This window comes from Helobdella robusta (assembly GCF_000326865.2).
Source record: "Helobdella robusta unplaced genomic scaffold HELROscaffold_37, whole genome shotgun sequence".
NCBI classification, from domain to species: domain Eukaryota; kingdom Metazoa; phylum Annelida; class Clitellata; order Rhynchobdellida; family Glossiphoniidae; genus Helobdella; species Helobdella robusta.
In genome coordinates, this window is record NW_008704785.1 from 203,283 (window position 1) to 220,782 (window position 17,500).

The following is a 17,500-nucleotide window of genomic DNA, read 5'->3' on the forward strand; positions in this document are numbered from 1 at the left end:
CCCACAACTAACAGCAACTAGATCCTCATCATCACCATCAACATCATAATTTGCTTCATCGTCGTCTTCATCATAATGAACAACAGGCAAAAATGTTTTCCCATCATCGCTTACATTCAACCGGAATGAAAGCAGTAATCAAAGCTTTAAAAAAATAAACATACACACCAACACATGTGTGTGTGTGTGTGTGTGTGTGTGGTGTGTGTGTGTGAGTGTGATTGTATCTGCATATATAAGCAATGTTTAAATGTGTGTATACCGTATGCAACAGCAGATTCAGCCAGTAAAAATGCAGCTTACATAAACGGGAAACAGGATGCAACCAATGAAATGTAAGAATGCATACTTCTACATGACATTCAGCTAACCTTACTCTAAAATTATGATAATATTTCTTGATTTTTTTTTACTAAAATAAATATAAAAAAACGTTTTTTTACTTGTCCAAATGTTGATAACACATACTGCTGTAGTCAGTACAATGGTAATGTATGAACCCAGACCCGAGCTAGTTTAAAGAGTCAATATATACCCTAATAGCAGTTCAGAAGGTATGTAGTAGTAGATACTGTATAATATAATGGTACATATGAATACTGTACTGTACAGATGTATGTATATGTACGCACTATACTTGCGTGAATTTATGTACTGACAATATGATCTATACATGTGTGTGTGTGTGTGTGTGTGTGTGTGTGTGTGTGTGTGGGTGTAACCTTTCCGTATTGTTATAAGCACTGCTGAATGGGTGCGTGTCAGTGTAAGTATGGTGTATGTACGGTAATAAAAAGGTATGTGCGGGCACTGTGTGAACGTACATGCATGTGTAGATGTGTGTGTGTGCGTGTGTGTGTATATGTGTGTGTGAAAGAATATATCATTATTTTACTACTTAAAGGTGATTATACAATTTAAAACCGAAACCTAACTAAGAACCGATGTAGAATAAAATTAAGTTTTCAATAGCAACAACAAAAAAAATAACAGTAACGGTTAAAATAACAACGAAAATCATAAATAATAATAATAACAGAAATAATAACAATAATAAAAAGCAACCAATAACATAAAAATGGAACATTAAAGGTAGCCGCAATGCTACTTCAAAATATCATAAGGATCAAATTTATTTTTATTTATACTATAATTATTATTATTATCATTATTATATTATTATTATTAATATTATTATTATTATTATTAGTAGTAGTAGTAGTAGTAATAGTAGAAGTAGTAGTAGCAGCAGCAGCAGCAGCAGTAGTAGTAGTAGTAAAAGAAGAAGTAGCAGCAATAGTAGTAGTAGCAGCAGCAGCGATAGTAGTAGAAACAGCAGCAGCAAGCAACAGTAGCAGTAGAAGTAGAAGAAGATAGGCAGACGTCTAATATTTCGACCGAAAATCCAAGAAAAACAAGGGCAAAAACCTTTTTTCTTCAACATACAAATCCTTCTCGTTGATTGAACCGTGCATCAATAACGCCAAAAAAAAAGCATCAATAATAATAATAATAATAATAATAATAATAATAATAATAATAATAATAATAATAATCATGATAATAAAAATAGTACAATACGGAAAAATTAACTCAGTGACTTTGCTGATTTTTTTAACTGTGTGCAAGCTTCGTAGGATTAAACTGCTTAAACTTGCAATTGCAATAATCGAAATAAGAAGATCTACTTACTATGTATATACTTGTAAAAAAATACCAGAAAATATTTACAAATACTCTAGTGCATTCATTCATTCGTTCGTTCATTCACTCACTCATTCATCATCCATTCGTTCGTTCATTCACTCAATCATTCATTCATTTACGATTTCAATGAAACATTCAAAAGGTATGTAATACCTACGGACATAGACACAAATTGGTATTAGATAAAAATACCTTCACACATAAAAGTCAGGCCTACAAACGAGCTATTTGCATAAACATTCCTGTATAAACACTGTACGCATTAATACAAACAGTAATACACACATAAGCATACACAAACATATGCAAATTATTGTACATACATACATACATGCATATAAATATACATGCACACAAAGCCGTATAAAAATGCCTTTACCTACAAACACATATAGATATACAGAAATATATATCCACACAAACTCACAGGCATACACAGTTACACATACAGAAATATACACACAGAAAGACAGACGCAAATACACACAGACACAAATACACAACACAGCATCAGTGTAGCACATGACAGCAAGGCAGTTTCTCTCTCTTTCTATCTCTGTTTTGTATTCTCTGTACTTTTATATGTAGCATAAATAGATAAACCAATGTTTTTTGTATGTACGTTTGTGTGTGTGTGTGTGTGTGTGTGTGTGTGTGTGTGTGTGTGTGTGTGTGTGTGTGTGTGCGAACAATATAAAAAAAACTGTGGCAGTAGTATCATTGATTTTAATGTTGTTAACATCATCAATTGTTGAAGTAATAGCAATCAAAACAAGCAACAGTAACAATATTTTAGTAGTAAAGTTTTGCAGTAATAATAACAGCATGCAGCAAGTATATATTGTTATTATTATTATTTTTATTATTTTTCTTTAAAAATCAGGATCGGACAGACGCAGAAACTGTTACAGCATGCAAGGCAGTAGTACAAAATTAAACAAATAAGTAAATAAATAAATAAAAATAAAATAGAATGAAATAAATAATAATAATTAAATAAATAAAGGTAAAGAAATTGGCAATGAAATATAAAATGAAGTAATGGCATACAAACGCAAATTAATAGACTAGATGATGACTTAGTGAGTTAGTGAGGTGACCCATAAATAAAAACTAGTTCTGTGAATGATAAAGGTTTAATGAGTGTTAATATGTGTGAGGTGTATTATTCGATTATTAAGACAACCAAAAATAAGTTAAATTAAACTTGTGGATAGGTTACCCTTAACTTAACAACAGTTTAATACATGTATCAAATTTTCTAGAAAAAAAAAAGTTAAATAATTGTCACAAAATTTAACAATCATGAGCATTATTTCAGAAATAAAACAGGAATAAAATAATTTCTTTCACGGGTAATAATTTCATGGGTAAAATTTATGTATATATATATATGAATGTATATAAATTACACCACATCACATGGAGGTACCAGAACTTATGTGTATTCGGTTGAAAGAGGGAATGGAAGGAATAGTCAGCTGTATAAAAAGTAGTCCATCCAATACAATTCTGTACATAAATCATGCGCGAAAACATTGTAAACAAGACTGTGACGAAATGGAAAAAAACCAACCAACCGTTGAATGAATGAATGAATAAATAAATGAATGAATGAATAAATGAATGAATGCATGAATGAAAGAATAAACGAACGAAAGAATAGATAAACAAACTGTTGGAAGAAGGAACGAACAAGAATTGATATAAGAAAAAACATCACAGCAACCATCACCAAAAGATAAAATAATTAATTACTGAACAGTATGATACAAATGCACAATGAAATGAAGCTCATTTTAGCAATAACAATAAAACACACATATTTAAAACTTACTTGAAATTAAAAGACCAATTGCATAGACAGACAGACAGACACACAGACAGACACACACACACACACACACACACACACCCACACACACACACACACACACACACAAACAAACAAACTAAAACAAAGCATTTGCAAAAGAAATATTTGCACGTGTGATTACACCAGCATATACTCACGCACCAAAATTCTTTTATGTTAGACTGCTAGGATTTTGGGTCTCTCTCTCTCTCTCTCTCTCCCTCTCACTCTCTCTCTAACGTTGAAAAAAACAGTCCTAAATATATAAAACCATAATAAAACCGCAAGCAAAACACCAACAATATTAGTAGATGTAATGAATAAATGAATATTACACTTTACAACCACATTGCTCCATGCATACAACAACCACGTATTCAAAATATAAATATTAGCCATAGAGAAGAAACCGACTAGTAGTAAGTATCAGGCGTGCTTATTTTTATAGTTATTGTCACCAGATAAAGACACTATAAATAATCAACCAATCAATACACGAATGAATGAATGAACGAATGAATTAATGAATGAATGAACGAATTAACGAACGAATGAGTTAGTGAATGAATGAATATGATTGGATGATGACATAAACAAACAAGCCAGTCAGCCAAATAAACAATTCAATGAACACGTTAATGATTTGAAAAACCCATAATGTTAGTAATTGCGCTAGTATAATGATTTATAACAACAACAACAACAATAATAATAATAATATTGATAGTAATAATAATAATAAGTAATAATAATAGTAATAATCCAACAAGGATGTTTAGAAAGATGAATGAATGAATGAATCATCAATCAATCAATGAACGGATGAATAATTGAATGAATGAATGAACGAATGAATGAATTAATGAGTGAATGAATGCTGTGATCTGATCAGAAGCAAAAAATTGCTGAACTTGGTGACACTGAAGTTATAACATGAAAGAATAGAAGAATAAATTTAACGAATGAATGAGAGAATGAAAAGATAAACAAGTAAATAACAACAAATACAAATAGAAACTAAACGAAAAACAGAACTGAATGAAGTAAAATGAATTAAAATTTTTAAAATAAACAAATGAGCAAATGAATTCGAATGAATTAAATAGAATGCAAATTACCAACTGTTCACATTCAAACAAGCAAACAATCAATCAACCAGCACATTACTACTACTAAAACTCTTACAAACAACATCAACAACACATTAAAAAACAACAAAAAAAAACATCACAAACAATCATAATAAATAACTTCGCCTAACAAAACACACAAACATATAAACTGCTAGAGACAGAAAAACAACATCAAAAATATAGCCGAGCATGGCTACAACAAAAACAATATCAACAACACCTACCAATCACAACAACGACAGTCACAAAAACGACAACAGCCACTACCACAACAACCGCCGCCAGAACAACAAACCTGTGGTCAATAGTGGCCATCTTCCAATGTACTTCTGTATGCGACCATTCCAAAATGCAGCATTAGCAGATGAGAACGATAGGGTCATCATGACAAAGCCAACGAACTCAATGCCAATGGTACATGTTATGAATGCCTGGATATCATGATTATTTCACCACATTACCATAAATTATCATTAATATTACCTTTAATAATATTATTGCGTGAGCATAAAAAACATAAATGACGGCAAGATAACTCTAGATCTGTCACTCAACTCAAAATTCGCCCGCAAGATATACAAAGGAAATTGTAAAATGAAGAAAATATATATATATATATATATATATATATATATATATATATATATATATATATATATATATATATATATATATAGCACGGCGATGGTGTACAGGTCGGTAAGTTGCTTGGTTGGCACTTCTATAGCAGATATCGGCTGCCTCCGCCTATAACATGCTATAGGTGTGTGATGCGTTCTCACGTGTATTTACATGCACCGTGTGTTCGTCGTTGTTGAGGCCTATGGAGAATTGTAACAAACAAACAAATAAATAAACTAGTATTACATGAAAAAATAGTGAGCAAAAGTTAAAATTCTACATAACAGACAAACATGAAGAAGAAAATTCCTTTTGTCATATAGGCTTATTCTTCAGCACTTACACAGTGCAGTCAACAGTTAAATAAGAATGGGTAAAACTTGAAATAGATTAAACCAAAATAGCAATGAAAAATGAATTAAAAAAGATTTAAGGTAAGAGTATAATTACAAGTAAGTTTGCGTCTAGAAACATTTTATGAAGGAAAAAAACCATAAATATAATTTAAGGTAGAAAGAAAAATAAATGTTCATGAGAGAGAAAGAAAAATGTATTGAAAGGTTGCCACTAGAAGTGTAAACACATTCCCAGAAAATAAAAAATTCCATTTGCTGTCTAAAAGGTTGGTTTAGCAAAAACAAACAAAACGAAAAAAAAAACAAATAAAAAAAGAATGATTAGCATTAAAATAAAAAAAACTATTTGACCTTCAGACAGAAAATTATCACTTTATCTTTATTAAGTCACTTACTCATTCCATCATCATTGTTTATCATATCACCATAGCATATCATTAGCACTATGAGCGTTCTATTCCTATTTTTTACCAACATCATCAACATCGTCGTCATCTTCCCCATCACAACCTTTAGGCATAAAATATAACACCAAATGTCAATGAGAGCAAGCAGTCAAGTAGGTCATACAGAGTAGAGCTAATAAATATGAATGAGCAGTTAATTAAAGCAATAAATTAAAAACACTTCTATAGCTTTACAAGTTTATTTTCCATTCATTAGCCACTTGGAAATTAATTAAAAATGTAGAACTTGAATTCTGTGGGCAGAGATCAAGCTCAATCAATCATAAAATTTAGCTTGCACTTTTTTAATTTTCTATAAATAAAAATTGACTAAAATAAAAGCCAAGGGCAAAAACATTTAAATGATTGTAACGTCCTGGGCGAATATAATATAACAACTTTACAATTTAACACAATAAAAAATACAACAAATTAAACATACAATGTATCAATAACGTCAAGCTGTAAATGCAGACATCAAGAAAGAGTAGAGATAAGGGTCAAACCTTGTTGTATTCGCCGAAGATGAACGCAGCTTGCAGTAGTGAGTAGAACATGATGCCGACCAAGCAGAGAGCCTTTCTGTCACCGTAAAACTTGAAGACTGCCAGCAACTGTTGGTGGAAGGGTCCCTGGGCTTTCTTCATTTTCATCTGACCTTCAAGTGGGTCCAACAAGAAGGCCAGGACCGTGATGCCTGTGATGGTCAGACCGGTGAAGACTCCAATCAGGATGTAGATGAGTTTCTGGTCAACTGGTTCCTCACTTTTTACCTGTGTGTGCGTGTGTGCGTGCATACATTAGCTGGCACATCACCATCTTCAAATTCTTACATGCAAAATATAATTTATTCACTAGACCTACTCAAGCAAATTATTAGAAAGCAATTATAAAATTGCTTACAGATTTTAATTAGCTGATAGAACAATAAACAAGAATGAGAACAATAACACTAACAGCTTTGAAATGGCAATAATCTCTCCCACACTCCTTGACGGGTTTGTACAAAGATTGGTTGCAGTAACTAACGCCTGACGTCCAATTGTTGGAAAGTGGATGATAGTCTGGAGGTATGAATGACTCATTGTAGACACCGAGTATGATAGAACAATTGTACGATGTCCCATTGAAAGCAAATAGTCCTGTGTACTTGTTTGCCGGAGACTTCAAAATTAAGGAGGCTATGAAGCCACCTACAATCTGACATGACTGATAGAAAACGAAGAAAATACCATTGAATTTGCTCAAAACGTTGGGAACTTTTTCGCCACTGAGGTTAGCATAGCAGACAGCAATGTTGGCAATATAAGTTGCATGTGCAGTCCAAATGACACCTTGTGCAAATCCGGCTAGGCCTCCAGCTGGCACCATCGTGTAGAATGCGGGGTACAAGTGAGCGACATCATAAATCAAGAGAGCCATAGATGCAACTACCATGGCTTTTTTAGGTCCAATCTTTCTGACGACGGAGGTGGCAAAAATGCAACCAGTGAAGAAGAAAAGGTAGGTGCAGCTGAGTGTATAAAGACCCAACCCTTCGATGTTGTTAATACTACTTTGAAGATTTCTCAAAGATAAAAATGATGTGAAGATGCAGAAAAAACCAAAGCAGAGCACCAGCAGATTCTTCATGTAATTGCGACAGACGGCCTTGTCTAACTTTCTCTGCTCTTCTTCAGATAGCTGTGGTGTGTCTGCCGAAATGATGGTCGGTGGAATCTCGTCCTCATCCTCCTCTTCATCTTCCACATTAAACTGGGGATTTAATGTAGGTACGAGGCCGTGTGAGCCTGTTATACTGTGTTTGCGCATCATATTCATCTGGCTACCTCGACTGCCTGATATGGAGTTATGTCGAAGAGATTTCTGTGAACCAAATGGTCCCTTGCCACCTTCTGAAAACTGCCGCCTTCGATCGGCTTTTACCGGCTTCGTGTCGACCTGCGAGTCATCCATCTTGACGGCTGATGTGGTTTTACAAAGAATTTATTATCAGTGGTTTTATCAACTTTTATCTGGTTCTATCTGCTTTAACTTCACGCAATATCTGGTAGCCAGACAGCAAGAGTGACAGAAGTGTATGTTGAATTGTCTGCTCAAGTTACGATGAAGAAGATGTGATGATAATTGTTCTAAATAACCCTAGTTTATGGTTGGACTAACTGCTATTAAACAATTCATGCACACAGACATACACTGGTTGTTGTTTTTTTCAGCAGGTTCCTAGAAAAAATAACATTGATAATATATAAAAGAGTATTTAAATGAATTATTTAATACATAATTAATACGATTTTAATAGAAAACCAATTAAAATATGGCATTTAAAAATTGCACATCAGCATGCAAAACAGTAGGGTAGAACAGGGAAAAACGCCCGGTCGAAGCAAAACGCCTACCCCCTTAAAATAATATTGACATAATTTAGCGCTAGATTATCTTTTCAGATTGATAGACAACATACAGAACTTTGTTAATTTTGATATTTAATTGTTTTTGCAGAATCAAGGTGAGTTTTAATGGATTTTCTCGGGTTTACTGTAAATTGACTATAAATAGGGCAATAAATTATAGCGAATATAAATAGTACGATCTTCATAATAATTTGAAATTAGTTGGACGGCATTATTAAATATCTTATATTAGTCCATTGGGGTAAAACGCCCATTACTGTATGAGGCAAAACGCCTTTTAAATAAATTTATATAACTATAGAAAATTTATTACATAATGACGCTAGATTATAGTTGTTTTGTTTTTAATAAAGATATTTTTTATACAGTTAAACAGTTAAACTTCAACTGTTCAAGCTTCTCAAATATCAAACTAATCTGGTGTCATGGTTCGCAAATATAAGCGAATATTTGTTATATGGAGAAAATGGAAACATGGAGACAAGTTGCTTGCAACCGGTTTGTAAGCTATTGCAAATGGGAAATCTCTGATTCGTGTAAGCCAAGAACTTGGTATTCCAGCGCGAACATTACGTCAGCACTCAATCCTGGAACTCTAAAAGTGGGATGTCACATTCCAGTTCTTTCCGATTCAATTGAACTTGAACTTCATAACCATATACAATATATGGAAAGAAGTCTTTATGGACTCACTCATTATGATGTATGTCGTTTAGCTGTTAAGCTAGCTGAAACCATGAATATTGATCACCCATTCAATAAAGACAAAAAATCTGCTGGAAAAGATTGGCTTTCAGGTTTTCTCACACAGATCTATCAATAAGAAAACCAGAAGGAACCAATTTGTCACGTGCAATAGCGTTTAACAAACCAAAGGTGATGCAGTTTGTTGAAGTTTATAAACAACTGCTCATTGACATTCCTTGTACTCCTTCACACATATGGAATATAGATGAAACAGGTGTAACAAATGTGCATATCCCAAGTAAAATTGTTGCTAAAAAAAAGGTAAAAGAGCTGAAGGCAAAATCATTAGTGGAGAAAAAGGCTCAACAGTGACAGTTATACGTACATTCAATGCTGCTGGTAATTTTCTGCCACCCATGTTCATATATCCTCGCAAAAGAGTGACTGATGATACTTAGAGGAGCACCCCAAGAATCTGTTGGACACACTAGTCCAAATGGATGGACTGATTCAGCACTATTTACTAAATGGTTGGAACATTTTTCAAAATGCACAAACGCTTCCAAAGAAAATCTTACTATTATTTTATCAGGTGGACACAACAGCCATAAATCTCTTAGTGCTATAAATTTAGCATGTAGCAAAGGCATGCACATGTTAACATTTCCACCCCATCGTACTCATAAACTGAAATTGTAGATAAGTGATGATTTATTTCTGCATTTGGTTCTTCTTTATCTTCGTTGCTCTATGCTGTACCCGTTCAAGAATGTCTTTGTCCTTTTGCAGATCTAGACTCCAACTCTGTGAACAGTAACAGTACTTGAGATGAGGGCGAACTTTATGTTTTATATAAGCTTATAATGATCGACTACTCTCTGCTCACCACCGTTCTTCTAAACATCCAAGTATTTGATTTGCTTTGGCTGCTGCCAAAGTACATTGTCTCAATGTTTTCGTGCTTTTATGAATAGCGATTCCGAGGTCTTTTTCTTCTTCTGTAGATGGAAGGCCCCTACTGCCAGTTGATATTGAAAGCCTGAAAGGATAAAGTTCGCCCTCATCTCAAGCAAACAAAATACAAACATACGCACGCATACATACGCATGCACGCACACACACACACACACACACACACACACACATACGGACGCATGTTGATTATTTTGCCTAATGCCATAGAATCAAAATAGTTTTAAAATCATTCACTGAGAAAAAACTATGCAAGGCAATGATAATGTATGTATGTATTTATGTAACCTTCAAAAGCCGTAATGTTCTTTATATAATTAAACAAATTACTTTTTTATATTTTAAATATATATATATTGAATATATTGAAGATTGAATGAAGATTTATATATATATAAATATATATATACATATATATATACATACATATATATATATATATATATATATATATATATATATATATATATATATATATATGATTAAATTTTATAACCAATCCATTGCTTTTTTTATTCAATCGCAGTATTTAAACCTTTAATTAAAAAACCCATAAAAAATAAAAAGGAGCAGGAACATTTTAGGAGCATGCAATCAATTGCCTGTATATTTGTTGGATGAACTTCAAAAGAGATCTGCGGTTTCAGAAAGCATCAACCTGAGAAGTGATTGTTCAAATCTGATGATGGTTAATAATGCTCTGTTATGTACAGGGGCAAGAAACATTGGTGTGTTTGGTCCAAGGGTCTGGAATGCACTTCCTGGATCATTGCGAATGCCGGGATTGATCATTGACATTTTCAGAAAGAACTTGAAGACATATTTATTTTCAATGTGATTAACTATTAACACTTTTAGGAATATTGTAAAGACATATTTTCAGTGTCATTTTCTTTTTTTCCCATGTCTATCTCAGTTATTTTTGTCTTTGTTTGTGAACTTACTGATAGCGCTTATGAGAACTTTATATATATATATATATATATATATATATAATATTTATCTAATATTTATAAATATTTTTTATTTATTTATTTATTATTATTATTTAATTTATATAAATTTATAATAATAATAATAATAATAATAATCACTTCACCTAACCATTGAAGTTGGGGTGATAATTAAACAATGATACATATTATCATAAAGATAAGTATTATCAATATTATTATCCATTTTCTATTATATATTTTATTATTTATTTGTTATTATTATAACAAATTTTTAAAAAATCCAAAAACCCCAACTTGAATAAGATAAAGCATAAACATACTAAAAGTATAAAATAATACATTAATTTAAATTAATTTAAATAAATTCAAAACTAAAATATAATGCTTTAATTTTATTATAAATACACATTAATTACAATTTTTTACGTAAATCATATGTGCATATACCATATGCAGTCAAATATATAAAAATAAACATAAAAATAGTGTTTATTTATATAAAATCCTTGTGTATAATGACAGAAAAACAATAATTAGCATTAGCAGACTATCTTTACCTATCAATCAAGCAATAAACATGTTACAGGCTATAATTTGATAATCAAAATTCAACAATTTTCAATTTATTTATTTATTTGTTTATTTATTTACTTTAAATTTTATTTTATTTAAATTAATCTACTCTAACAGGAAAACAACAATGAAATAACATCAATTTAGTTTCACAAAAACACACACACTTATACATACAATCAAATCGAAATCACATTGCTATTAAATATTAAAATTACAACATCAAAATTACAATCGTCATGTTACTTTAATGCAATTGTGAGTAACTTTTACTAACAAATAAAATCAAACCATGAGAGAAACCGTCAAAGAAAGAAAGAAAGAAATAGAGTATATATATACATAGTTAGCTATAAATATAAGACACCATTAGATACATTCCATCTATATCTATCTATCTATTTATACCTATAGTATTGTTTTATTTTAATTTCTCCATTTTTCAAATAATAATAAAATTGTAATTTATTATTTGTTTATTAATTAAATTACCAAAATGTTAAATAAAATGATAATAATTATTTTATTGCTATTAATTTAAAATCAACATATTTAAATAAAAATTAAATTATTGAAATGAATTAAATATTTATATATGAAAACAATGATTTATTTGTATTTACAAGATTATTATAATTATCAATATTGTTGTTGTTAGAGTAAGTCAAGATGGGGTATATATTGAACTGGATCAAACTGACTGAGACTTATAATTACTAATGCAACATTTACTATTGTCATTATCATTATGGTTATAATTATATTTATTTTCGTTATTATTATTATTGTTGTCGTTGTTATTATTATTATTGTTGTTTTATTTTTTTTTTGTAATTTGGATAGAAAAAAATTTTCTCACAATGAGATTGAGTTACATTTTGAAAATGTAAGGGCAGAATTTTTTTGCAGTTATAAATTATTAAATGATGACAAGCTGGGCTCTCTTTCATCCTCATTATGTGTGTAATTAATTAGCTAGCAGTTACAAACCAAAACAGTTCACATACATACACCAGTACAAAAGTACACAAGTTTGTCAAGTCACAAAATTCAAAGATCACCATTTCAAACAAACCACTAAATTAAAATTCAAGTCGAAAAAATTCCTTTACAATTATAAAAGATCATATAACATACTAATTATAATAAAATTAAAATAAGTTAAAATGCTAAAAAACAGACTGAATGAACAAATAAATGAACAAACAAATAAATGAATGAATTAAATGATAAATGAATGTAGTAAAATAAATAAATGGTCAAAAGGTGTTAAATTTCATACAGAGCACATACAGCATAATATGGCATCTCAATTTGGCCTGAACTATAACTTTATCATACTTTTCATCAACAGAGCTGATGTATTTTTGGCAACTGGCTGGCTTATCCTTTGAATTTTTGCTGTACTAAAATGTTTATGTTACTAAAATTACTATCATTATCTGATCATTTAAAAAAAATATTATGATCAAATTCTTATATTAACAAATAATATCATACTATCAACCCAACAAATATAAACTAATTCCATAATAGAATTTTTGTTATTTACTTTAGTCTGCCATTAAATATTTATTCTTTGGTCTTCATTCTATCACAATTCTATTATTTACATATCATCAGCCACTTGATAATAGCCACACACACACACACACACGCATACATACACGCACACATACACATAGATACACACATACATACACATATGGATGCAGACATTTGCTCATCAAGCCATTAAATGATTATAATATATATAATATAGCAAAGAAAAATCAATGTCAAAATAGTAAAAAACTTTTGATTTGTAGATATAAAACCAAATAAATTCTTTTATGAGTATATACATGGAAAATGGGAAAAACTTATAATCTGAAATGATGAAAACATTATTAAAACATTAAAAAAAATTTAAATTGGATATGCAAAAAATACATTTTATTATTTTTACAATATTTGTTATAAAAATATAAATTATTAGACTTAGACATGAATATTAATGTTAACCCATATATAGTACAGGTTAATATAGTGATTTGTAAAATGATAAAAAATTTAAAACTTTACAAATGAATTGCTAATTTAATAAACTAACCAACCAAACAAAACGAACTCGTGGCCGGCTGTCTAATTGGCAAAGATCAGGACGTGGCAATCTACAAGTTTAGTCGATTTTAGAGTCAAATAATCGTCTGTTTTTGCTTTTAATTAGTTTTTAGGAAAATGTTAACGCTTCATAACAATGCAATGACACAACTTGCCGACAATATTCGTCCTAACCTAATCAATCAATGAAAAAGGGCGTTCACAACACAGACACTATGAAGATCAAACAAAGCAAATTTTACAGCAATAAAAATGAGATTTTTGAGTCAAATAGTTTTGATAATTATTTTTAATGCCTATTTTTTGAAATTAAACATCAAACAACGAATAAGATTTTACGAGGAAAAAATACAAGTTTAATATAATGGTTAAGGTGTGGCTCCTAGTTTCAACTTATTGGAAAAAATCACTTCTTTCTGATTTTTATTAATTTTTTAAATAAGAAAAATATAAAGTTATTTGTATAAAATTGTTCCATTACGTTATTAATAGTAATAATCAGATAAATTTGCAAAATTTACAATTTACAGTTTCTGCGTCTGTCAGACCATGATTTTTAAAGAATAATAAAAAAAACAGCGACCTTCCATACCAAAAATCCACTCAACGTTTAACACGACAACTTCCTTTCATTTTCATTCATCGATTCGTCTTTTTAAACGTTTAAATTAAAGGTTGCGGTTTTGAGGATCGGAGATTTCAAGATGAAGATTAGTTACACTTATCTCGCCGTCACGTTCTTGGTCGCCTTTATTTTGATTGTCACGGCAAGCGAATCAAGAAAGGGTTTGCAAATCGGCGTCAAGCGTAGGGCCAGTCCAGAAAGTTGTACCATGAAATCGAGGAAAGGAGATGTGCTTCATATGCATTACACGGTTCCTACTTCTTATTTAGATCAATGTGTTTCATAATATTTAGTTGGCATTCTCTTCTTAATTGATTGCAATCATTTGTTTTTTACTTTAATTAATTTTTAATAAATTATATTATAAAAAAGTAGTTCTGTTTTGAACTATTTTATTATTAAAAAACGACTTTATTAAACTACTTTATTAAAAAACTTTATTAAAAAACTTTATTATTGGTCTGTCTATCTCTATACTATATATATGATGGTATGAGATCACTAAAATTTAGTGACCAGCTAACACTAACAATTGAATCATGAGTGCAAATAAAAATGTTCAAGTGTTTTGGGGCTTCTGCTTTTTAGATAGTAGTTTTATCATATCTATCATCTATCTGTTTGCAACCTTTGTAAAATCATTATTGTTGCTTGCACTGCTAACGAAAACATACTGATTAATATTATTTTAACTACCAGGGAACCTTGGAAGATGGTACAGAGTTTGATAGCAGCATTCCTCGAAAAGAACCATTCACATTCACATTGGGGACTGGCCAAGTGATAAAGGGCTGGGATCAGGGCCTTCTTGGGTTAGTTAGTAATTCTGATTCGCTTAGTCATCTGGTTGAACCATTTATTTCAATGGTGTAATTTTTAATTTATAAAAATATGCTATATTTCAATTTTTTCAGTATGTGTGAAACAGAGAAAAGAAAATTGATCATTCCATCTGAATTAGGTTATGGCGATCGCGGTTCACCACCCAAAATTCCAGGTAATAATTAATTTTATGGCCTACTTTACTCGTTCTAATAACTCTTCCATGCTTATATTTCAACTTGATTTCATTCCACAGGTGGCGCAACTTTGATATTTGAGGTGGAGCTACTAAAGATTGATCGAAAAGAGGAACTCTAATTCAAATTAAATATCTGTGATAAATCAAATTTATGATAGTGAATAGATACAATTTTCATTCTTGTCAATCATACTACATTATATTTGTTGTGTCGTTATTTTGTGTGGCTTGCTGGCCTGTTTTGAGCATTTATCAACAAGCTATTTGTTTAAATATTGAGTTAAGAAAATGAGAAATTATGTTTTATTCTCTTGATTACATGGTTAGGATGCGTTTGCCAAAAATATTAGGAAATGTAACTGATTTTATTGGTACCATAAAAATTTATTTTGTCTAGCTGATTGTTATTCAGTGTTTTTTATGCACAAGTTTCATTACATACTTTGCAATAAAATGTTTCAAAATGTTTATCGTAAATTCTAAATATATGAGCTGTTGTGCGGACATTGCACATGGATTGTAAGGAAAGCCCCAAGTACTTCGACAAATTCTACCAACTTGATCAATTGATATTCAATTTAAACTATCTTTTCCGATAATAATCAATTCATCATTATATCATCCTCTTCCTCTAGCCCTCGGAAGATTGTTATTGATTGATTGATTGATTGATTGATTGATTGATTGATTGATTGATTGATTGATTGATTGATTGATATGTTGGTGGCAATTAATTAAAATTAACTTGTTCTTAATATTGTGTTAATATATTTTTCTTTTATTCGCATTAATTTGTTTAATTTTTTCTTTCCAAATGCAAAAAAACACTTTTGATAAATATACACCGTAGGTGAGTTTGTGAGGAAAAAAAGGCAAAGAGAAAAAAGAAAGAATGACTATTTTTATGTCTCTAAAAGGAATGGAGGAGTAGCTACTTGGTTGGAGAGAAATTGAAGTGCTGGAAAATAAGCACGTAATTGGTAGGCAATTGTCACGATTATATGTTTGGTTGGGTGGCTAGGGTTGTTTGTTGTTCACGTTTTTGTTGTTGTCCATTTCATAGTTTTGTTGCATTTGGTTGGCTGGTTAACTGATCGGTCGGCTGGTCAGTTGGCTGGTTGGTTGGTTGGTTTTTTAATTAATTGGCTGGTTGCCTGGTCGATCGGATTGGTTCTTAAACACGAATGCGTGTTCAGCATTTATCGACATTTCGGCCTGCAGAAAGATAGGCAAACATGAATTGTGCATGGTACGTATGCAGGCAAATATGAATTGTGCATGGTACGCATGCAGGCAAACATCCACGTTGTACGTTCGTAAATATTCCTCTTCATGTCAGTTTCTATATTTGTTTCTTTAAATTCGTTTTTATATTTGTTTGTATGTCTGTTTATTATCGTTTGTATATATTCGTTTGTTTGTTCGTATATTTTTTGTGAGTGTTTTTATTTAAATGAGTGTTCTTTGTATGTTCGTTTATGTGTATATGTACGTGTGTGTATAACGTGTATTGTATTTTAAAATCTGGCTGCAATTGTATGTTTATAAATTGTTTATATACTTAGATGTTTAACCGACGAATCAAGTTTAAATGTCTGTGATTTATAAATTGTGTGAATAATAAACTGGCCAAGCGATTAAAATCTAAGCAATGTTGATGGCTTACTGAGTCAATAAATATTCCGCTACAGTTGGTAAGCTCGTTTATTATGTACAATTCAGTATGTGTGTGTGTGTGTATGTGTGTGTGTGTGTGTGTGTGGTGTGTGTGTGTGTGGTGTGTGTGTGCGTGCAAATGTGTGTGTACCAATGAATGTTTGGTAATAAAATGTGAAGTTTATTTATATTTATGAACCAAGGCGTGCAGGATGGACGGAGATGATAATCAATGCAGCGCTATATTTTTCTAAAACAAACAGAAGATTTTTTTTTCTCTTTTCACAACATTTGAAATGTTTTGCATTCAAAGTAAGAAAAATATTTGTGACGTAATGTAAACATAGATATAAAATTCGTCATATTATTGTTTTT

General features: G+C 30.9%; 2 protein-coding genes across 2 annotated transcripts in view; one reads left to right on the forward strand and one right to left on the reverse strand.

Moving 5' to 3' along the window:
- HELRODRAFT_83456 (hypothetical protein) overlaps nt 1–7,750 on the reverse strand; it is a gene marked incomplete at both ends in the record, with an annotated part of 11,133 nt that extends 3,383 nt beyond the window's left edge. The window contains 3 exons of the mRNA XM_009023659.1: nt 4,991–5,126; nt 6,625–6,883; nt 7,200–7,750. Coding sequence (XP_009021907.1) covers nt 4,991–5,126; nt 6,625–6,883; nt 7,200–7,750 — 946 coding nt within the window. The remainder of the gene's footprint in view (nt 1–4,990; nt 5,127–6,624; nt 6,884–7,199) is intronic.
- A 6,777-nt stretch (nt 7,751–14,527) lies between these two features.
- On the forward strand, nt 14,528–15,588 carry HELRODRAFT_176211 (hypothetical protein; the record flags this gene model as incomplete). Its single annotated transcript, XM_009023692.1, has 4 exons — nt 14,528–14,698; nt 15,148–15,260; nt 15,363–15,445; nt 15,527–15,588. 4 exons carry the CDS (start codon nt 14,528–14,530, stop codon nt 15,586–15,588), a joined length of 429 nt encoding a protein of 142 aa, XP_009021940.1.
- Nucleotides 15,589–17,500: the final 1,912 nt, after the last annotated feature.